The sequence below is a fragment of the Photinus pyralis genome, unplaced genomic scaffold (assembly GCF_008802855.1).
Source record: "Photinus pyralis isolate 1611_PpyrPB1 unplaced genomic scaffold, Ppyr1.3 Ppyr1.4_LG8, whole genome shotgun sequence".
Classification (NCBI taxonomy): Eukaryota; Metazoa; Arthropoda; class Insecta; order Coleoptera; family Lampyridae; genus Photinus; species Photinus pyralis.
In genome coordinates, this window is record NW_022170819.1 from 180,740 (window position 1) to 201,937 (window position 21,198).

The window sequence follows — 21,198 nt, forward strand, 5'->3', positions numbered from 1 at the left end:
ATGACGAATGTGCATTATTAACTAAATAGCCCAAATTAAGGTGACGGAATATGATCCCCATTCCAGACATCGCGTCGCTTAGGTTTCCGAAACTAATTAAGACAACAATTCTCCATTCAATTGAAAATATGTAGAAAGGACGATGCTCATCTCCATCACGGTTTACGACTACTATTCCACTTATCAAATCCCTAATTGTAAAATCGACGCTCGATATTTCTAAAATAACAAAAAAGGACCATAATTCGGAAACAAATGCCAAAATGAAAATAATTTACTTTAAAAAGGTGTTCGTTTTAACGAGTTTTATTTAACCCATATTGCGTTGTCCACTTTGAGTAGAAACACCCTGTATAATAAGGCTATGCGTGCTGACAAGTTGACTTTTCAATTGAATTGAGGGTATCCATGTATTCTTGAACTCAAAATGGGGTGGACATCGAAGAAAATAGGGTGGAAAGGTTTTGAGTTTTTAATTTTACCCTAATTTCTTTGACCTTTCAAGCTCTATGGTGCCGCTCTTACCACGAATTCTTTGCTCCTTACAAAAACGAGACGATTACTTGGCGGAGAGGATTACTAAATTGTAACATTGATGATGTACGAGAAGGAAGAAGGCGCATGTCTTTATTGAAGACCAGCATATTCCACCAGCTCATGAAAGAATTCTTCAGTACGAAATGCAAAGAAAATCTCAACTTTGCATTTCGGTGGCAGTATCAATTTACAAGAGCCCAAAGAGATGGGCTGTGAAAGTTACATCTGTATTCTTTTAGATGGATGCTTCTCTATTTCATGCAGTACGACCACACTCACTACCCACGATGAGGATGTGTATATCTCGCAAAGATGTCTCCAGAAGTTCAAGCTGAATTTGAACTTCGTTATTAAGAGATCCCCAGTAAAGTTCAAGCAAGTAGATCCAGACCAAGATCAGGAATTGTTAAACGCTGGCGGCATTGTGGGGATAACAAAAACACCAACTGCCTTGAGCAGATGAGGCCTTTCATCCAAGTCCGGGCACGCCTTACCCCAATTCCACACGTTGACGGGGAGTGACACCACTTTCTGCATATTTGGACACTCGAAGAAGACCAGTTTTAATGTACTTCTTGGTTTAGGTGTTGGTGATCTTACAGAAGGTAGGATAAAGGATGCCGTTACAAGTGATGCTTTCAAGTTCCACGTACTGAGAGTTCATCTGCAAGCAATGCTTGGGAAACAAGTACCTACATCTGGAGAAGCAGATTTTACCGAACTCTGAGAAACTAGGTTGGAGTTCCAAGAGGGAGAACTTTGGGCAATTTTCAAGTCTCTAGAGGCTATCCCATGTCTGAAGTCAAAACTGTCGTGTGGGTGTCGAAATGTAGATTTTTGTATGAACATGGTATCATTTCTGCTATAACTTCCACAAAAAAATGCCCTTACCTTCATAAATATTAACAAAACCGTAAAATGAAGCCAGTCTAGAAGATCCCATCCAAAGCGAAGATCTGAATCTAATTAATTCAACAGCACTTGTGAAAAAATAGTCTAACCCTGAAAGAAGGCGAAATCCCATGGTCTCCCTAGGTCAATGACAACTAACTAACTTCCATTTATATTTATTAACGGATGATATTGCATTGAAGGTTATCGCGTGTTGCGGTAAATGAGTGACCTTGTAGAATTAGAAATACAATTCAAAAAAGCAATTTTGTTCTGTTAGCAAACAGTTCAGTCTGTAGTTCCATTTTTGGAATCTCCAAGTATGCAAACGTCCTGGTAAGTTCCTTGGTATTTCCATTCATTTGCGTAATTCAGACAGTGTTCGTAGATATATATTGCACGATATTCCGATGTAAACCAGTTAACATCGTGCTGCTGATGTAAAAACCTACAAAACACTGCTTTTGCAACGAGCCGGTACCTAAAGCTTCAATGTGATACCTCTTAATCTTACGTACATACCAATTACCATCAAATACTACACGCGATTTAGCAGATAATCTGATGCCTATTATCAAAGACATTTACGTATAGTAGGAAGTACAAACGCGAATTGTTTTGTTTTTTAAATCTGCTTTGTGACCAATGTTCAAGGGATGGCAACTGCAATACTTCCTTTGATTGTACTAGTAGGTGCCGCAGGTAAAGTACACCGATCAAAGGGAGCCTTTCGTATATACGTCCCAAGTATTTAGGATCGACGCTCTCCGAAAGCAATTTATTAGCACCTCGCAGCTTCTGCGGATTTCAACACATTGACGATTACGCAAGGGATAACGACAATGTGACTTTAGATGAATTTCCATGGATTGCACTTTTACTGGATGGTACCACTAAAGAATTAAAATGCGCAGGAACATTGATCAATTACCGTTACGTAATGACCGTCGCACATTGCGTTCTTAATCCCTGGAACAATAACTTGTAAGTTTTATGCTCAGGCTTCAGGACGAAACAGATACATTAATTTCAGAGTCGTTCGTCTAGGCGAATTTAATGTTATGACCGACGTCGATTGCCTCAATCACACCAGCTTCGGTGAAGAATGTAGTGATCCCGTTCAAGAATATAGCGCGGAAAATATAATTGTGCATCCGGACTACAACCCACGCACTAGTCACAATGATATTGGGTTGGTTCGTCTTTCCAGGAATGTTGAATATTCAGGTGAAAATAAAATTGACTATTAAACTTTTTAGAAGTAAATTTTAGAGTACATTCGTCCTATTTGTCTACCCAGCACAAAGGAGCTCGATTTAAACGAATGTGTTCAATTGGCAGCGTCGGGTTGGGGGGCAGAAATTGACGACGTGCCTCCGGTAGTTCGGAAAAAGAAACTTGCGGCGCGTTTGCTACCTATTTCCGAGTGTATGAAGATAACGATGTTCAAAAATTCACTTAAACGTCCAACCAATGATCATCTATGCGCGTACGAAGTACGTGAAAGTTCTTCTTGTAGAGGCGAAAGTGGAAGTCCTCTCATGTTATCTGTAAAAAATCAATGGGAGCAAGTTGGTATAGTTTCATTTGGTTTTGTGTGTGGTTTAGATTTTCCAACAGTTTTTGTGAAGATAACAAGCTATTTAGATTGGATTAAAGAAAATGTAAGACCATAGCAAGTAAGGAGCCACTATCCATGAATATTAAAAATTACTTGTTTTAATTTTTTACCTGTGTTACTCTGTGCATATAGCCATCAAATGCTTCTCGTAATGATAGTTAGAATAATATCAAGTCGTACAACTGACGTGCTTGGAAAACTATAATAATAGAAAGTTATTTAAGCTGTGAATGTTGATACAAAAAGTTTTAATAATGAGCCTAGGAAAAACTAGAAAGACAACAGTAATTTGGCACAGGGATTATAAAGAGTTTAATAGGATTAGAGTGAAGCATAGGAAAGCGGAAAAAGTGGAAAACAATAATAATAATTGGTTGATTGATTTGTTTATTATGAAAAACAACAAATTACAGTCCAATCAAGTCTGTAAGACTTATCGGTCGCTACTGATGATAATACAAAAAACAAACAATTACAAGTAGACAAAGTTACTAACTACTGTAAGGAGTGGTTAAAAAGTAAATTACTGTAGTAACCAGACAAAAAAAGAGAAAGATAAAAAAACAAATATTTATATATTCTAATAATTAGAGTGAAAATCATATCTGGTTAAATTAATAATTATTACTTAGAATTTAAAACCCATACTCTTAATTGTTTTCAAGTTAAATTAAAATCTAAAGTGTTTTTGGTATGTAAATTTGATTTTTCCTTTTTACCAGTCATAAAAAAATTAGATTTATAAATATCCGAAATACAAAAAATAAGTTATGGTTGGTTATTGCCCCATAATTTGTAATAGTTAATACCAATGTATTTGTGGAATAATAAAATAATAATAATTAAATTCATAGGGTCCCTTTTACTCCAAACGATTACTGAATTTAGATCCTCTAGCAATAATTTAACTTGGTAGAGCCCCACACTACTCTGCAACTTCCTTCTAGAGTGTGCATAAGGAGCATTTTCCCACCTATATAAAAAATAATAATAATTTAGCCTGTGCACAAGAGATTCTATGTGATAAATTTTAACGTCGTCAACAAAGAGTAGGTAGCAGCTGTGACATTGAGAAAGATGATTAATAAATAATGAGAGCAGTAAAGGACCTAAATGGTAACCCTGAGAAACCCCAGATAACACTTCTACAGGAAATGATATGAAACCCAAACCCTTTATGTATCCGAACTGTTTTCTTTCAGAGAGGTAAGAACGTATCCACTCCATCTTCTACGAAACGAAAAAGCACAAGAATCCTGAGCGCTTCGCTAGTATTCATTTGTGCCTCACACTGGTTACCCAGCCACACTTACGGTTCGTGAGATATATAACCTCAAAGTCAGGATCGGGTACTACGGCGTATCTTTCCCTGCAGTGTTGACACATTAGGCAAAAAAGGCGATTGAACTGCTAAAAAGTTTTAGTCAAAATCGAATACCAATAACATTCAACAAATAAAGATTTCTTATACCGCGACAGTGCCATTCAAGCACTGACCGTAGTTATCAGCTTATTATTATCAAATGACACGGGTCACATTGCGTTAAAATATAACACTTTTTCCAGTAAGAACTAAGTAAGTGATCCATAATACAAGCAACGGGAATCCCTACTCTCTTATACGCAACAACTTTTAGAGGTCGACATTATTAAACGTCCACAATTATTGGGTGCCATCTCTTCAGTTTACGTAAGCTAAATTATTCTTTTGTAGTTTCATTTCAATCATGAGTGAAAGTGTTTTTAAATGAATTTTGCAAAAAAAATCGTTGAATTGACTACTTCATCGCGTTCCATGTCGGAAAAAAACAGGTAATTCCTGTGAATTTTAGAGGTATTCGCAAAGAATTTCTCCAAGTAGTTAATTTCTAGTCGGGTAAGAACAAGGATCAAACTTGGCGAAAAAATACTAAAAGGTAGCAATTTAAAATTTCATTCATATGGATCAATTGGTGGTGGTTTATCTGACTTTCTTTTTTTTAGCGCATTTTTTAAAAATTTATTTGTCAAAAGGTAACTTTTAATCTCACTTTGACCGGCTGGCTGCCAGCAAATGAGGGCTCGGAGAAGAACGCTTGCAGGACGAGGAGTGTACGTGTATCTACCGGGTCGCGTAATTAACAACTTTAGAGCCCCGTAGTTTCCGAACGTGGTGATTTTTCACTTTTTTCCTATCTTCTACAGTTTTGGTTCAATTCCAAGTGGTGTCGTCAGATCTGCACTGGAACTTAGAATCTCTGTCTCAGTCTCTGTTGCGACTTGCGAGACATGCACAGCAAACTGTGGGAATTATGGTACAGGGTGTTATAAGTGCTTTAACTTACGGGAGTATGTCTCGTTTGTTATTCATCCAAGGCCACATGAACGCCCAGTGATATGTGGATAACGTGATAGAACCCCATATTATTCCATTGCTTCAGCTGTTGGAAAACCCACTTTTCCAAGAGAATAATGACCCTCCAGGAGGGTCAATCTCTTTCCATGGCCACCCAAATCTCCTGATATATCGCCCATCCAGCATGTTTGGGGCAGTATGGCGAGAAGACTGAGGATCTTCCGTCCGTCTATCTATCTGTTCCTCGTCTAACTCGAGAACGACCAGAGACAGCGATGATCGTCAATCGTTTCTACGAGTTGAGGGATCAGTGCTATTGAATATGAGTTGGATTAGAAGTCCGAATGCGAGCTGAGTGTTTTAATCTGTCATCAAATTCTTCAAAGATTACCATACGAACCACTCACGTTTCGTGCTTTGTTCTGAAGACATTTTTCCAACGGTTACTTGTAAATATCATAAAGAAGCAAGATTGGATCATTTCATCGATTCGCATTTCGTAAATTGCAAGAAAAGTAATCGAATATTCTGTCTACTAACTTTTGTCCATTCACTATAGCGCGTTTGCGCCTCCAGAGGCAGTATGGTGCTTATGGACATGCACATGCTTGCCAAACGTGACAATTACAGCACAAGAGGTTATGTTGCGTTTTAATACCATCGGCATAATACTTAAATTCAGTCAGTTTGGCACCATTGCGGGGAGGAACAATGAGGCATTTAGTCCTATGCTGTATCTGGAAGTGCGAACGCGCCATAGTAATAGTAAATCACAATCTCCACCTTGGAAATGCTAATGAATTTGCACAAAAATTGATCATATTCGGTCTCATTCACAAGACCATACTAATTTGAATGGTTGGATATATTTCCGACATTTTAGTCTCCTTTAATTTCAGGAAAGGATATGATGGACAAAAGAGCGATTTTCCAAGTAATAGTGTTACTGAATGTCGCAGGTAGGTTGCCGTAACTTCAGGGTTACAGTGAAAACCTTTTTATTCAGAAATCGCAGTTACATCGCGCGATTTGCTGCCATCGCGCGCCTACTGCGGCTATCAACATATCGACGATTACACCAGAGATAGCGACGATGTCACCATTGACGAATTTCCATGGATGGCTCAAATAGTATACGACACAGGTACTATGAGAGTGCAGTGTTCAGGATCTTTAATTAATAACCGTTACGTGTTGACTGCCGCCCATTGCTTAAGCTCGCAATACGCCAAAGTGTAAGTGACTTAATCGAATGTAAAGCGATCTTAGTGGAGTTGTAGGGTAGGTGTTCAGCTTGGAGATTTTAACGCGACCAGCACCGTAGACTGCATTTATCACACAGTATTCGGTGAAGAATGTAGCGATCCAGTTCAGACATTTGAAATTGAAGAAGAAATACTCCATCCCAAGTATAATCCTATTATATCAGAACTGCACGATATTGGCTTGATTCGGCTGTCGAGAACCGTGGAATATTCGGGTAAGAAGGCCAACGCAGTTATTCGACATTTATTATTTTTTGTTCCAGAGTACATTCGCGCAATTTGTTTACCTGCAACAAATGCGTCGCAGCTAAATGTAGGTGATCAACTGGCAATTTCAGGTTGGGGTCTTTTGGGTAACGAAGAGAAGCAAACTCAGGTGAAAAAGAAAATTAAGGCCACATTAGTTCCAACAAGGACGTGTCAGGAGACGTACACTAAGTTCGGTCGCCGATTTTTAACGGATGACCACTTGTGCGCTTTGGATCAAGGAAAGCGTACTTGCAGAGGTGATAGTGGCGCCCCATTGATGCTTGCTGTAAGGAAACAATGGGAGCAGGTTGGAGTGCTATCGTTTGGAAAATGTGAAGATGGTTTTCCATCCGGCTACATTAAAGTGACAAGCTATCTGGAATGGATTATAGAAAACTTACGCTTGTAGCGCAAAATCTGTCACTTTTAAAGTCAAAACTAATAAAAAACAATTTACATCCGCTACTTTTTTGTCAGTATCTTCACAATAAAACAACGCACTTTCTAGGAACCCTTCCGACTTTTGCTGTATCTCGTATTTAAATAATTAGCGATTTATTGAACGAACGGGTTTAATTGGATGTTGGAGGTCAACAACTACGTTTGGGTTTCAAAGAAGTTTCGAATGTAATTCGAGGACTACCCATAAAAATCTAATGAGTTAAATGAGAAGTGTTCAGGGTACTTCTGTGTGCGTTTTTAATATTATTCCAACGATCTTACAGAAACAAGAATGGTAAAAAACGTCATTTGGATTCCTAGCAGCCTACTGTTGTGTTTTACTGGTAGGTAGTAGTTTTGTTAATTGGATAGCAACAAACTATTCCTTTTAGGTTTCATATTATGCGCGAATGATCGATTGGCATCACGAAGATTTTGTGGATATCAACACAGTGACGAGTATAGCAGAGATAGTCCTAACGTGACAATCAATGAATTCCCATGGGTAGCTCAACTACTATATGACGATAAGCGAAGAGTACGCTGCACGGGGTCACTAATAAATAATCGTTATGTGCTAACGAGCGCACAGTGTGTGAGTAACAATCAAAACCTGTGAGTATTTTATACTTTCTGATTAATTATTAACACGATGGGATACAGTGTGGGGGTGCGTCTTGGCGATTTCAACAGAACCAGCGTTGAGGATTGCGTTCATCATACCATCTTTGGAGAAGAATGTAGCGAACCCGTTCAGGAATTTGAGATTGACGAAATTATTCCACATCCTAAATTTAATAAAAGCACCTCAGAGGACGATATTGCTGTTATTCGGCTGTCGCATAATGCACAATATACAGGTTGGTTTAAATACAATGCTAGCGAGCAATAATTGCCAGTTTTAGATTATATCCGACCAATATGCCTGCCAATACCTGGCAGTAGAGATATAGGCGATAAAGAACTCGCTCTATCTGGTTGGGGAATTTTGGGCCGCTTACAGAACATTACCGAAGTGAAAAAGAAAATTCTAGCAAGTTTTGTGGGTTTGGAAGAATGTAACGCAGTTTACAATAAGTCTGGTAGGACTCCTAATGAAAATAATATATGCGCCATTGAGAAAACCGGCCGTAGTTGTCATGGGGATGGTGGAGGGCCTTTAATGTTATCCGTACGAAACCAATGGGAAGTGGTAGGCATACTACTGTATGGGGTGGGTTGTGGCATGGATGCCCCCTCCGTTTATTTAAATGTGGCAAACTACGTCGAATGGATTCAAGCACAACTAAAAATCTGAAAACTTTCCAAATGTTAACTCAAATTTAAAATAAGTCGATCTATACCAAATTTCTTGGGTATACTTTAACGTTTTAACCAATAGACTACACGAGTCCGAGCGCCACAGGCATTAAATAGCATCAGATGATTATCCACGTAATAATACAACCCATTGCAGTCTCTTAATTTGTAATCAGGGATCGTTTTACTGTCGATATGCTTCGCATCCTTTTAATTTCTTCAGTGTGCTTTCCCTAAAGAAAGTAATGCAGCAGTTGAAGATAGTGTTACAATCCAAATTTCAATTTTCCGATTGAACCGCCTGAAACACGGGTTGCCGTAAATTGCGGACAGGATATTCATCTTCTTGGAGATCTGTACGGAAGCTGACATTCAATGGGATATTTATGCTGGAGCGCGGATTGTCACGTATAAAGATACGTTTTTGCCATTCGCGCAACTGGTAGCATCATAGTCTTGTGCTTTACCATTCTATCATCCTTAATAAGACACCGGCGTACCTTTATGATAAAATAAACCTATAGAACCGATGTTCATAATTTAAATTTGACATTTAGGGGTTTAATACGTCCGCCATTCCATCAAACAGCTTTATTTCAAAGATGCTTAGTTACAACATCTACAAGAGAGCAAGTACAGTAGCCAGGTAATGTTGCAATTGCTATCTGAAGTTCAAATGTGTGTGTGTTTTTTATATTTTTTCTTAAGATTATCTGTAGTAGTTTTTTTATATGGTATTATCATTTAAACTTTGAATTTTGCGTTGGGTGGAAGAGCAGTGAGTAATAATTTTTATTACAATCTGAACTCCGCCCTTTGAGCAGTGAGTAGTTGGTAAAAACACTTTTTATTCGTGTAAAAAAGGTGTAGGTAAATAAAGGCATTATTATTATTATGGTGGCGGTTTGATTACTCTCTCAAATCTAAAATTTAACGTAGTGTGAACGGGCCTGCGTAAGCGGTATTGGAAAAACTCATGAGGTCACCTACCCTACAAGGCAAACTTATAAAAGATATTCTGCGGGTGAGGTATCCAGCTCCTAATAAATTAAGCAGGAATTACGTTTGTAGCTTCGCAGCTCTGCATTTTAAACGTTTGCGCTCTCATCGGTTGGTCGTTTTGACCAATGAGGGTGCAGCAGGTTTTACTTTGCTGCCGGAGGTGCATATGGCAAACTTTTTGAGGAAATTTACGTGTATTCTGGACCTGGTTCGTTGATGCGAAGAGTTGATATCGTTCGAAGATGCACTGTCCTCGGCAGGAACTGGCAGCTGGAGTGAAGTGGACTGCTAGATTTCACGATTTGCGGTGAATGCTGGCTTCAGACGATCGATTGCGGCCGTTTAGGTTTATGACAAAGTATTTGTTGTGGCTGGTAATTTCGGTGAAGGTCCCTTTCGGTCTTCTTTTCGCACAAAAGCATGTGAGCAGGTATGCAGCTCCAGGTGGACGAAAATGTTTGGCTTTCCATGTTTTCTTGCTTGGGATGGCCGGAAATCTTTGAAGGTGGATCTGGGTGTCGTAGCAAACTGAGTCACGAATGATGCGAGCTGCTGGCAAATTTTTCTCCCGGCAGGGGTAGTCGAAATAACCAGACGGACTTAAGGATGTTGTCACCCATACGCGCGCCTGCTAGTTTGTGAGAACAGTAGGAGTTGGGAAGGCTTCAGATCACCCTATTCCAAATCCATGAGAAGTTTCTTGACACGTCGTTCCTCGCTGCCCGTGAAAGAATCGGTGGGTCGCTTTTTAAGCGTCCAATGCTTGTCTGTTTCCGGTGGTGTGTTAACGATGTCTGCCACTTGCAAGAGGATGTCGGTACCGATGGCGGACGGTAGTGTAAAATCGGGTGGTGTGGCTTGCGATCTCCGAAATGTGGAGCTGAAGTTGCTGGAATGTGGGTCTTCTATCTGGTGGAGTGTGGCGCAAGATGGAGCTGGCAAGGCGAACTGATTCTGCAAGCGGAGTCTTCAAGCGCCATCGAATCAGGAATTACGTTTGCAGAATTGACCGTCTTGACCAATGAGGGTGCAGGACGTTTTAATTTGCTGCCAGATGTGAATGCAGCGCGTCCCCACACCAGAAAAAATTAAGGAAGTAGCAGAGAAAAATTTCCCTCCAAACAATTTAAAACACATTACCACAAAAACAGAAGAGACAATCACGAATTACAAATTTACGTGTAAGTATGCGTAACAAGTAGGCACATGAAATCTGATTTATTTTATAGTTTAATAGGTTTAAATGAGTAGGCTAAGCTTTTAACCGTAAGGGTAGAAAAAGTGATCACTTTAATCGCAAGGGAGATAAAGTGAAACAGATGATTGTTGTTCTAATAACATCTATCAATCTTATTTCAAATGAGAAGCGGATCACGATATAAAATGACGTTCAGAACATATGACAATGCTGTTTCTATGCAAACAACCACGACGGCAGTACATAAGCTTGCTATTTTTGAGGTCTAAATTAAATTCAGAATTGTCTGAAGCTTTACAATAATTCATAGGGCTTCTGCTATAAACACAGTTGCACATTTGTACCGCCAGTTTTCATTTTTCTCAAAAATGAACTGATAGATGGTTCTTCACCAGGTAGCAAAGGATTCGGTCATGAGAATGGATGGATGACTAGTGATATTTTTATGAAATGGCTAAAACATTTTGTACATTATTTTAGTTTTGCTGTACTGAGATATTTAGTTACTTATGAATTGTGAATTAGTTCTTTCAAATCAAAATTTTGCTTTTGTTATTTAACGTCATTTGAATTTTTGTTTTTTTTTTATGAATGTTAATTACGATTTTTAGTATTCGAGTTACCCGCTACGTGCCAAACGTTAATTTTGGTCTCGCACACTATCTACGCCGTGCTGTCAATACCACTATCTTTTTGTTTTTGTGTTTCTGTCTGATCGCAGATGTTGTGGCAATAGCACCCTTCTGATCTCAGTAAGGTTGTGGCGAGAGTTCTAAGCGAAGATTTTATTTTCATCGATACTCCGCTAACGTTTGTGCATAATGACTTTCGATACGGTCAAATTGTAATTAATATATTTCTTGATACTCATTTAACAATTATAGGTCATTTTTTTTTCTTGTGAAAACCTATTTCGATATTTACTATTTTTCTAACTACGAGTTGAGTCCTTTGCCACCTTAATCTTGAATTTCAATTTTGATACCGAGGGCGATTTTTCGTGGAAACAAAAGACGAATCTTTTTAGAGCGCGAAATCTTCCGCGCGGTGAAAATTCCGGGCCCGAATCCTCCGAACGCAAATTTTCTGGGGGCAAATACTCGGGGAGTGAATATTTTGGAGGCCAATTGTGAATATTCCAGAAGTAAATTTTCGAAGGCGTATTTACCGCGCAAATTTCGTCTTTATAGTAAAAATGCATATTTTATGTAGTCTTTCCATTTCTTCATATTGTACTTCTATTTCCTTAAAAGAATTCATGAAAAATTGCTGTTTTAAAATTCTTGTACAGAAACATCATTTATTAAACAAATCAAATCGTTCCTTCACTGCAAATAGTACCAACAACAAAGGACCAAACCGTTCCTATATGACATGCGGTGCGTGTGCTACACATGACCCTTAACTTTTAAGCATAATTAAAGAATATTGATTTAGACCCTCATTAAGATAGAAAAATATTTACAGAAGTGAAGACATACAGTATCAGTATCAAAAAATCCACAAAATAAGGAAATTCCTTACAAATCAGTAAAAGTTCATTGCGATAACTTGTGTTATTACAAAATTATCAACTTTTAAGACGACTAAAGTTGTCAATTTTCCATTTAAAATAAAAATAAGTGAACTCATAGAAGTGTTTGATCCGAATTTTTGCTTCTCATTACTTTCAAGTAAATACACCGGTTAACACCACCCTAATCTGCTAGTGTTTAGTGACATTGACCAAAAATTAATTCACTATCAAAATTCAATCCTCCCTTTATGTATAGACACTCATATAAACTATATTCTCTGGAAATGAAAACGACCAGCATTTGGTTCCTTGGCAGTTCGTTATTGTGTTTGGCTGGTAGTGTTATTACTTCAATCTCAATTGGGATACCAAAGAGATCTTTTCTAGGTTTTATTCGTGCGAATGATCTCTTAGCATTACGTTCATTCTGCGGTTATCAACATAGCGATGACTACAACAGAGACAGTCCTGATGTGACAATCGATGAATTTCCTTGGATAGCTCAACTACTGTATGGTAAAGATAGACACGTCCAATGCACAGGGTCATTAATTAATAACCGCTATGTACTCACCGCCGCACAGTGTTTGGCCTACACAAGCCCGTAAATATTTTTTCAGGCAATTACTATTGAATTTAACATGAAAGTAATAGGGTGGCGGTGCGACTAGGCGATTTCAATGCAACCAGTGATAAAGATTGCGTATATCACACCAATTTTGGTGAAGAATGCAGCGACCCGATTCAGGAGTTTGATATTGAAGAAGCCGTTCCGCACGCGGATTTTGACAAAGACACCTCAAAAAACGATATTGGTCTGATTCGACTGTCACGGAATGTGGAATACTCAGGTAATCCTATCTATAGTATATGCCTTTGGTCGGGGGATAATTGCATTTTCAGACTACATACGTCCGATATGTCTACCAACACCCAATAGTAGAGTTATTAGGGGCGGTGAGGAACTAGCTTTGTCTGGTTGGGGACTTTTGAGCGACGGAGGAAATCTTACTGAAGTGAAAAAGAAGATTTTAGCAACTGCCGTGTGTTTGCGGCAGTGCAATAGGTTTTATAGAACATTTGATAAGGTTCTTGATAGAAATAACATATGCGCCATTGAAACAGTCAGCTATAGTTGTCACGGGGATGGCGGAGGGCCTTTAATGATGTCTGTAAGAAGTCAGTGGGAGGTGGTAGGTCTATTATTGTTCGGGGTACGCTGTGATGCGACTACTCCTTCGGTATACCTTAATGTGAAAAACTACGTTGGGTGGATTAAAGCTCACGTACGAAAGTGATTCTGCTTGAATCTTGAAATATAATTTGTAGTAGGTACTTGTTTTTATTGATATTCCTATGTGCCGTTGCACAATAATTGCGAGAGTTGGCTACAGACGTTGTTTTTTCCTTATACACATTCAAATGGTAGTTTCAACTAGTATGGGCAATCTATTACGCTTTCCTACCACCTTTGTCTCTGTACTGACAATTACCTAACTTGAATTTCGATTTGAAAGATGCCGATACTACTTTTTTTTCCTCACAAGCAGCAAGTCATGGACGTTTTCGTTATCAGATTGACCTTGGATATTTATATAATCTTTTGGTAATTCCAATAATAATTTAACTTCTTGTGAAGTCGTCAGTCAGTGATTAAATTTTAATTTAGTTGTTGCACGTGTCGTATTAAATCGTAAGTCATCCTTGTTGGAACTAATCAAAGTATCATTTCTAAACTTCCTATTTATGTTTGAGTATACTTTTGAAAAAGGTATTGCAAGAAATTTCAGGCAACTTTACCACTTAAGTTATTTTACAAGTAAATATTGGAGAAAAAGTTACAGCCCAAAAACAAAATCGAGGATCGTTTGGATTTTTAAGTCTCTTAAAATTGGTACAATAAAATGCTCACAAGTCTGGGTCATTTTTTACAGTTGAGATGACAGATGTATTTTATTGGTTCTATTGAGTAAAATTTTTTGCGGTGGAAAGAAAATAACGCGCCAATGGACCGCCGCTATAACCATCCCGTTGGGCGTTAAAAAATTACTGAGTCATTCAAAGAGGGGCGAAATGTATTATTAGCAGCCTGAAGGGCGAGCTAGACAGAACCAGAATACGGTCCAGAGCATTTAGAGAGTCATTCGCGATCTAGCATTTAATCTGGTAAAAAAGTACTTCCATAGAAGGTTCGTTTTCTATGAACGTGAAAAGTTTCACCACAAAGTGATTAAGAGGGGACAGTTCGTCCCTCTATTATTCTGTTTGATTGGGCGTAAAATTTCCGATATAAAAAATTGCAATACTGCTTTTGGACCAAATTCCATTTACCAGCAATTAAACCAACACTGGAAGAGTCTCTAGTATCCATTGAATCTAGAAACGAAAATTTAGATACCGGCGGGTTTAAGTATGCAGTTTTTTAGAAACCATCTGATATGAACCCCAAACTGACGAGTAGAAATTAGCAGTAAAAGTTTCCATCGTGCTCGTGAACGAAAGAATGTAAATGAAGGTTATTCGTATTTATTTAGTTCGCCAAGTTTATTAGATTATAAGATCCATGGCTAAATGGGATATACTCTGTAGAATATGTGAACGTAAAATTTTAAGTAAGGATTCAAATAAGTTTAATTTTTTGTATTTTGAATAGTCAAAGAACCTGGTGAATTTGGTTCAGTTCTTAGTTTCATTTTCTCATAATCAAAAAGGGATTAATTTATTTTTTATATTGAATGAAACCAAATTCAATGGTTTATTTATTACCTATTTTGTCATCTTCATAACAAAGGCAAATCTGGTTAAGGTGTACTTGTATTATTAGTCGAAATCAAATTTAAACAATTAAGGTATTTAGAGGTAAAAAATTAGATGGTCATTTCAACGTAAATTTTATTATCCAGATATCCAGGTATAAACACGTGTAAGTGACATTTCAATGTAAAGGGAGATGCATTCTTAAACAATATTTGACATTTTATACTTTTTTTAATATACACTTATATGGGGTTTTAGTGTTATTTTACTTACCACCCTCTCAGTCGCACCACTGCAGAGGGTTCTTAGATTATTCATGGTAAATTAGTTTACTCGTACTTTGACCATTTAACAATTTTTCTCTTGAAACAATAACAAAATATAAATTATAATTAAGTATCTAGTTTTATATTTCTAATTTATTAGAATTTAAACTACCAGCAATTTCAAGGTTGTCATATTCATATTATCAAATATTATTAATGAACTTTGATAATGAGATTCTATTCTCATTTTTTAAATTAGATCCTTCAAAGATTCCACAAACTTTTTTTGTTTGTTTATCCAAGTGACACCGATTATTGTTTCTAAATTAGATTTGTAACAAGTTTCGTCATTAAAGCTTCAACTATTAGTTCTAAATTATTAACGATTGATTTAAGATTTACTTCAAAAAGATCATTTTAATTAGATTAACCAGTTCACTACATATACACCTCTTGATTTCTGTCTCGCCAGCAACAATAAATTTTGGTTAAAATGAAATATTGCGTTGCGCAATGCCCACTGCAAATAAATATTCAGCATTACATTGGTTTGGTGAATGTAATGGTCTTTAAAAATATGTTGATGATTCAGGAAAGTTGTTTGTTTGTTTATCTGTGCATATCGAAAGATATATCATGCACATTCAGTGTGCATATTTATGAATGACTGATTTTATTTAAAAAAATATGCAAGCAGCGGCAGCTCAGTAGCTCTCAGTCATTTTAGATCTTCGAAACAGTCTTCTGACGAATTTTCAATTTACCCAACCCATATAAACAATTTTGAAATCTAATCTAGAAGTTATTAATTAGTTGTTATTTTTACCCCAAGATAACACGATGAGAGACGCAAAACAAAATGACTAATTGATTATAACAATAATAAGGTCAACAATTTCTGCACATATTTCAGTTATCCTTAACCAAATGCCATGTATATTCGATCTGGTTAATTAAAGGTTAAAGTAATTGCAGTGAGTATTAATTAATTGTCTTGATTTATCCTTGCCACACGCAAAGTCACAGTTTTGTTTAGGTCGCATTTTAGTAATCTTTTTCATAATGGTCATGTATTTTGGAATATTCGCTTTAATGTTTGTCAACGTACTGTCAGGTGAATGCAAAACTCTTTCAGTACAGTACCGTGATTAATTTGTTAGCAGCACAAACTCTACCACCCAACAATTTACTTGCCCCAAAAGCATACTGTGGATACCAGCACGCCGATGACTATCCACGCGCCGATGATTCGATTTCAATTGACGAATTTCCATGGTCAGTCCAATTACTGTACAGCGATAATAGGACTATACGATGCAGCGGTTCCCTCATCAACCGTCGTTATATACTAACCGCTGCACAATGTCTAAATAATAATTTGTATGTATTTCGTAATGTGGCGCTGTTGAAAGTGACTTTGAACCAGGACAGGTGTACGACTTGGTGACTACAACGTTACCAGCGACAAAGATTGCATCATAGATAGAATTGGCACGGAATGTAGCGATCCAGTTCAAGACTTTGAGATCGAAGAGACAAATATGCATCCCGGGTATAACCCCGCAACTGCCGCCAATGACATTGCACTGTTGAGGCTTAAAAACGACGTAATGTATTCCGGTAAACTACCGCCCAAGCACCATGGCTACTTTAAGCTTTACGTTACAGATTACATTCGGCCCATCTGTTTACCAACGTCGCCCGTGGTAGAATTGAAGGAAGATGCGCAATTGTCCACGACCGGTTGGGGAAAGGTGGGTGAAGGGCTGAATCAAACCGAGGTAAAGAAGAAGGTCGACACTACTTTGGTACGCCTGAAAGATTGCTTTGGGTTATTTCTCCCGGAGTCGATGGAACACAGTTTGTTATGCGCAAAGGGGAAGCACGCGTTAACATGCCAAGGAGATGGAGGAGCTCCTCTAATGATTTCGAGGAGAACTCAATGGGAACAGATTGGTGTGTTGATAAGTAAACGCGCGTGTGGTGCGAGGAATCCTGCTGTGTATATCAAAGTTTCGGAATACATAGGATGGATAGTTTATAGTCTGCGTGCTTAACTAGGCAACGATGGGCTGTATGGATTATTTTTAATAAACGTAAACATTTGCTACGTTTTTAGGTTTGAACAAAAATTCACTATTTTGTTTCAAGTCCATTTATAGTTAAAATTAATTGTTGACGTTTTAATACGTTACTTTTATTAAGATTGTCAGCGATCTTTGCACTTCTTTTCTACACTTTATTAGTAGTTTAATTTTATGTAAGAGTTAGCACTAGATATTTTGTTATAAAAATGTTTCCGGGTGATGCCCGGCTATATAAATAACTTTGTAATGTCGGTACTTGATTCAAATTATTAAATTTTGTTGGTGTGTCTGTGGTTAAGCTTAGGCGGCATCTGCATCTGCAAATTCATGGAAATAAATGTTACAGTGAAAATTCTACCCTACAATAGACACGAAAATCTTACCCCCTAAAGTTGAATTGACTCTAATAAATTAACCTACTTAAGATAACCTATACAATTCATTACACTTAGTTCGAGATAAGATTAAGAGGGTCTCTTTTATTTGTCGAGATACGAAAAATTGGCCCAATATAATTTTATATAGGACATTACCATCTATGCAGTGGCTTATTAAAACGTCCGGTATAACTCCCGGTACACTAAATAGATTGCTCTTTTTAAAGTTCTTAAAAAACATAGGCATTGCATTTGACAAACAAAAGTTGCATCGATTTCCGGTTTAACCGGAAGTGATACCGGAAAGATGTAATCTAAATTCCACATTATATAAATTGAAAACACTGAAGTCAAAATGTGTGAGGTTATAAAAACAAAACCTCGCTTAAGAAGTCATAATCGGGTAACTTAAGATCTGCATCAAACGATTTCCATTTTTATCCAGCCGATAAATCCACATGCACATCAGGACTGTGTTCCCGTAGAAATATTGAACCATGCGTTGATCTGGAGAAGTTGGATTGCTTTTGAAACCCCAACCCCTGTTTTAAGGTCCCCCAATTTTATTTCAAGGGAAATGCATTTTGGACTGCTGTCATGTTACACCGAAAGTCATTTTATAACCATGGTTCTTTGAGTGAAATGAGTGGAGTATTTTTTTCGCCCATCATTATTTTGAGGAACGCGTTTATTCTCGAGTTATGTTACAGTGTTTATTCTTTTTGTGTTCCTGTGGCCACTGACTTGGCAATTCTACAATCCATCATTGTTTGTTGTTCGCGAGGGTTTGAACTATCACCTGAATTTTAATAATGTGATTCAAGAACAGTTTCTCACACAAAAGTATTAAACATCTTCTGCTGCATGTTTAATAAATGAAATATGAATATAACCTGTTTTTGGTTTTATTGTTCATAATGGTACCTGCAGTAACATTAGTTTATTGTCAGTCACTTCGGTTGAGATTGGTAGGGCATGAATTAAATGTGAAATTGCCCATCTAGTTCAAGCAATCCATGTTATTAAGCTTTATCGCACCTAACAACAACTCGTGAAACACAGACGAACTTGTTTATTTGTGTTTATATAATCGAAACCTGTATTTATTCACAAAAAGCAAAAAATGTTAATCTTTGCCCTTGAAGAACTTCGCAAATTCTTTACTGTGAACCTGGTTGAAGAAGAATTGGAATGCTGTTGTAAATAAATCTGTGCACACGATAAGCGGATGACCTTAACAATCAGTTTCGATACCACAAGTTTAGTACAATGTTCAAAACCGTCAAGATGCTAGAACGGACATGTTTGCTGCTTTTCATTGGTAAGTTTTTACCCTTAAGAGTTTTTACACCTTGAATTTTTTAGTGCGCGCTTTTGCCTATGCCAATGATGTACTGCCAGAAGCACCTAATTGTGGACATCAAATAATTGATTCTGCCATGGAACTAAGACGTGTTGCTCAGGAAGGTGAATTCCCATGGACAGTTTTACTAAAATATGATGGTGATAACCCGTTTATATGTGTGGGTTCCTTAATTAACGACAGATATGTACTGACGTCGTCGGTATGCGTTAGTGAAAAAAATGACATAATGTAAGCACCTCAGTTTTAAAAATCAGCTGAAACGAAAACTGATTCTCAGGATTGGAGCGGTAGTTGGTGTACACCGTTTACACGACGAAGCCCATAGTAAGTTCTACGGAATAGAAAGGGTAATTCCGCATGAGCAGTTTAAAGGTGGAAAAAAACAATTCGGCCACGATATAGCGCTGATCAAGCTAAACGATACTGTTAAATATTCAGGTGGGTACTGCACGTCCCTTTGAAAAGGCTCAACGTGAGATTTCAGATTATGTACAACCGATCTGTCTATCAAAATCAGCATCATTAGTACAACCAGAAGATAAAGTGATTGTGACTGGATGGGGTATGAATGCCGAAGGCGATCCAGTGAACATTAAGAAGGTGATCGTTCGCCGCGTTATCGCTAACGATGTTTGCCAAGATAAGTTTGTCAAGTACAATATTACTGTTGACGAGGGTTATCTTTGTACTGACACCCTGAAGGATTTCAAGGATTACAGTTGTGCCGGGGATGCGGGCGCTCCTGTTGTTGTTAAAAGTGGTGGAACATGGTACCAAGTCGGCATCGTTTCGTTTGGTATTACCTGCGGTCACGATTTCCCAGATGGCAACACCAGGATCTCTAAATACATTCCGTGGATAACTTCCAATTTAGTATAAAACCGTTTTTGATATTCTGGCGCAATTACCAATGGGTATGCGCGCATCATTTATCTCATTGACGTATTAAAGTACTTCATCCGACCTATGTTGGTAATTTCCTTCCTTCCTATGCACATGCATTTGAAACCGAGGACTCGACATTATTAAAAGTCTTGGATTTAACTACGAACTTCAAAATAGATTCGCTTCGAAATTCGTTTTCATCTCCCTAATCAAAGATATGAAAGAAATAAGTTAGGAAGAGGCACCATCACAATAAACTGCCACCAGGTCCATAGAGTTAGCGACGAAAATAAAAATAAAACATGTTGTAAAAATCAACTTTCTAAGGTTGGAAGTTATTAAAATTGACTATTAGTATTAAAACACCCTGTAAAAGGGCGATCAAAATTTAAATCCTTTTAAAACTGGTATCAAACGAGGTAGATTTTCATGTAGATTTCGAAAATGCAATAAAATACAGGGCGTTCTATTTAAAATAGGAAAGTTGCTACCCGTGTCCTAACGAATTTCAACAATAAACTTTAATGACGTTGAATACAACACTATTACAAGGAACAAGTAAAAATTCTAATCATGTTATTCTAAACTTAGACATACGATGCCTATTATTTTCATCTAACACTAACTTCAACTGACTTAAACACCTTCCCTTGTTTGATAAAAAATTAATAATTATTTTACCCAAATAATATGTAATCTTGTTTGAGGAGAGACTTGGTCATAATGTCAGCTACCTGGAATCCTTTTCTACAACCAATGTACCTACCCTCACTAACGTGCTCACGAATAAAGAAGTGAGTTATTCCTGTGAATGTGTTGGGTTCTGCGATGATTTTCGCGATTCTCAGAAAGTCTAATGGCTGCTGTGTTATCAATCTGGATAACTGGAATTTTCTTTAAAAGTGTAATTTCCTGTAGAATTCCAGTCAACTAAATCACTTCCTTACGGCTTCACTTGCAACTTGCAACTACGATTTCTGCTGCAGCTGTGGACTCTGTAACGGAACCTTGTCGTAATCCAAGAAACAGCTCCATTGGTATATTTGACCAGTACTCTTGACGTTACACGACTTGTTTTATTACAGCCTCCGAAATCAGCATCGTTG

At 37.6% G+C, this 21,198-nt stretch overlaps 6 protein-coding genes across 15 annotated transcripts; all 6 read left to right on the top strand.

Moving 5' to 3' along the window:
- Window positions 1-1,662: 1,662 nt before the first annotated feature.
- LOC116179217 (phenoloxidase-activating factor 3-like) lies at window positions 1,663-3,280 on the top strand. The gene is made up of 5 exons (XM_031498943.1): window positions 1,663-1,764; window positions 1,817-2,130; window positions 2,184-2,412; window positions 2,462-2,655; window positions 2,701-3,280. The coding sequence occupies exons 2-5, from the start codon at window positions 2,085-2,087 to the stop codon at window positions 3,102-3,104; spliced, it is 873 nt and encodes a 290-aa protein (XP_031354803.1). The 5' UTR covers window positions 1,663-1,764; window positions 1,817-2,084; the 3' UTR covers window positions 3,105-3,280.
- Window positions 3,281-4,286: 1,006 nt separating this feature from the next.
- LOC116179216 (serine protease 7-like) lies at window positions 4,287-7,363 on the top strand. 4 transcript variants are annotated; one of them, XM_031498941.1, is made up of 5 exons: window positions 4,287-4,739; window positions 6,284-6,343; window positions 6,400-6,619; window positions 6,665-6,864; window positions 6,913-7,363. In XM_031498941.1, the coding sequence occupies exons 2-5, from the start codon at window positions 6,292-6,294 to the stop codon at window positions 7,305-7,307; spliced, it is 867 nt and encodes a 288-aa protein (XP_031354801.1). In that variant the 5' UTR covers window positions 4,287-4,739; window positions 6,284-6,291; the 3' UTR covers window positions 7,308-7,363. The 4 variants fall into 4 exon arrangements, with proteins under 4 accessions (XP_031354801.1, XP_031354799.1, XP_031354800.1 ...); XM_031498939.1 differs by having other exon boundaries at window positions 4,289-4,739; window positions 6,391-6,619; XM_031498940.1 differs by having other exon boundaries at window positions 4,724-4,861; window positions 6,391-6,619.
- A 5-nt stretch (window positions 7,364-7,368) lies between these two features.
- Window positions 7,369-9,533, top strand: LOC116179218 (phenoloxidase-activating factor 3-like). 2 transcript variants are annotated; one of them, XM_031498945.1, is made up of 5 exons: window positions 7,369-7,683; window positions 7,732-7,954; window positions 8,003-8,199; window positions 8,245-8,421; window positions 8,474-9,533. In XM_031498945.1, exons 1-5 carry the CDS (start codon window positions 7,632-7,634, stop codon window positions 8,500-8,502), a joined length of 678 nt encoding a protein of 225 aa, XP_031354805.1. In that variant the 5' UTR covers window positions 7,369-7,631; the 3' UTR covers window positions 8,503-9,533. The 2 variants fall into 2 exon arrangements, with proteins under 2 accessions (XP_031354805.1, XP_031354804.1); XM_031498944.1 differs by having other exon boundaries at window positions 7,372-7,683; window positions 8,245-9,533.
- A 2,840-nt stretch (window positions 9,534-12,373) lies between these two features.
- LOC116179214 (phenoloxidase-activating factor 3-like) lies at window positions 12,374-13,689 on the top strand. The gene is made up of 4 exons (XM_031498938.1): window positions 12,374-12,690; window positions 12,742-12,958; window positions 13,009-13,205; window positions 13,258-13,689. The coding sequence occupies exons 1-4, from the start codon at window positions 12,603-12,605 to the stop codon at window positions 13,650-13,652; spliced, it is 897 nt and encodes a 298-aa protein (XP_031354798.1). The 5' UTR covers window positions 12,374-12,602; the 3' UTR covers window positions 13,653-13,689.
- A 1,384-nt stretch (window positions 13,690-15,073) lies between these two features.
- Window positions 15,074-17,819, top strand: LOC116179219 (serine protease 7-like). 6 transcript variants are annotated; one of them, XM_031498947.1, is made up of 5 exons: window positions 15,074-16,351; window positions 16,404-16,491; window positions 16,538-16,757; window positions 16,804-16,997; window positions 17,046-17,819. In XM_031498947.1, exons 2-5 carry the CDS (start codon window positions 16,440-16,442, stop codon window positions 17,432-17,434), a joined length of 855 nt encoding a protein of 284 aa, XP_031354807.1. In that variant the 5' UTR covers window positions 15,074-16,351; window positions 16,404-16,439; the 3' UTR covers window positions 17,435-17,819. The 6 variants fall into 6 exon arrangements, with proteins under 6 accessions (XP_031354807.1, XP_031354808.1, XP_031354806.1 ...); XM_031498948.1 differs by having other exon boundaries at window positions 16,414-16,491; XM_031498950.1 differs by having other exon boundaries at window positions 15,077-16,351; window positions 16,541-16,757.
- Window positions 17,820-18,808: 989 nt separating this feature from the next.
- On the top strand, window positions 18,809-20,170 carry LOC116179221 (phenoloxidase-activating factor 1-like). Its single transcript, XM_031498953.1, has 4 exons — window positions 18,809-19,162; window positions 19,207-19,435; window positions 19,485-19,645; window positions 19,692-20,170. The coding sequence occupies exons 1-4, from the start codon at window positions 19,111-19,113 to the stop codon at window positions 20,084-20,086; spliced, it is 837 nt and encodes a 278-aa protein (XP_031354813.1). The 5' UTR covers window positions 18,809-19,110; the 3' UTR covers window positions 20,087-20,170.
- Window positions 20,171-21,198: the final 1,028 nt, after the last annotated feature.

Bases quoted from the DNA above. Each gene is read 5' to 3' on its own strand.
- LOC116179218 (XM_031498944.1), top strand. From the start codon at position 7,632: ATGGTAAAAAACGTCATTTGGATTCCTAGCAGCCTACTGTTGTGTTTT. The intron at 7,684-7,731 runs GTAGGTAGTAGT...TATTCCTTTTAG, and splicing joins CCTACTGTTGTGTTTTACTG to GTTTCATATTATGCGCGAAT. The intron at 8,200-8,244 runs GTTGGTTTAAAT...TGCCAGTTTTAG, and splicing joins GCATAATGCACAATATACAG to ATTATATCCGACCAATATGC.
- LOC116179221 (XM_031498953.1), top strand. From the start codon at position 19,111: ATGTTCAAAACCGTCAAGATGCTAGAACGGACATGTTTGCTGCTTTTC. The intron at 19,436-19,484 runs GTAAGCACCTCA...ACTGATTCTCAG, and splicing joins AGTGAAAAAAATGACATAAT to GATTGGAGCGGTAGTTGGTG. The intron at 19,646-19,691 runs GTGGGTACTGCA...GTGAGATTTCAG, and splicing joins CGATACTGTTAAATATTCAG to ATTATGTACAACCGATCTGT.
- LOC116179214 (XM_031498938.1), top strand. From the start codon at position 12,603: ATGTATAGACACTCATATAAACTATATTCTCTGGAAATGAAAACGACC. The intron at 12,691-12,741 runs GTAGTGTTATTA...GATCTTTTCTAG, and splicing joins TTCGTTATTGTGTTTGGCTG to GTTTTATTCGTGCGAATGAT. The intron at 13,206-13,257 runs GTAATCCTATCT...TTGCATTTTCAG, and splicing joins ACGGAATGTGGAATACTCAG to ACTACATACGTCCGATATGT.
- LOC116179217 (XM_031498943.1), top strand. From the start codon at position 2,085: ATGGCAACTGCAATACTTCCTTTGATTGTACTAGTAGGTGCCGCAG. The intron at 2,413-2,461 runs GTAAGTTTTATG...CATTAATTTCAG, and splicing joins AATCCCTGGAACAATAACTT to AGTCGTTCGTCTAGGCGAAT. The intron at 2,656-2,700 runs GTGAAAATAAAA...AGTAAATTTTAG, and splicing joins CAGGAATGTTGAATATTCAG to AGTACATTCGTCCTATTTGT.
- LOC116179219 (XM_031498947.1), top strand. From the start codon at position 16,440: ATGGTCATGTATTTTGGAATATTCGCTTTAATGTTTGTCAACGTACTG. The intron at 16,492-16,537 runs GTGAATGCAAAA...TTAATTTGTTAG, and splicing joins GTTTGTCAACGTACTGTCAG to CAGCACAAACTCTACCACCC. The intron at 16,998-17,045 runs GTAAACTACCGC...TTTACGTTACAG, and splicing joins AAACGACGTAATGTATTCCG to ATTACATTCGGCCCATCTGT.
- LOC116179216 (XM_031498939.1), top strand. From the start codon at position 6,292: ATGATGGACAAAAGAGCGATTTTCCAAGTAATAGTGTTACTGAATGTC. The intron at 6,620-6,664 runs GTAAGTGACTTA...GTGGAGTTGTAG, and splicing joins AGCTCGCAATACGCCAAAGT to GGTAGGTGTTCAGCTTGGAG. The intron at 6,865-6,912 runs GTAAGAAGGCCA...TTTTTGTTCCAG, and splicing joins GAGAACCGTGGAATATTCGG to AGTACATTCGCGCAATTTGT.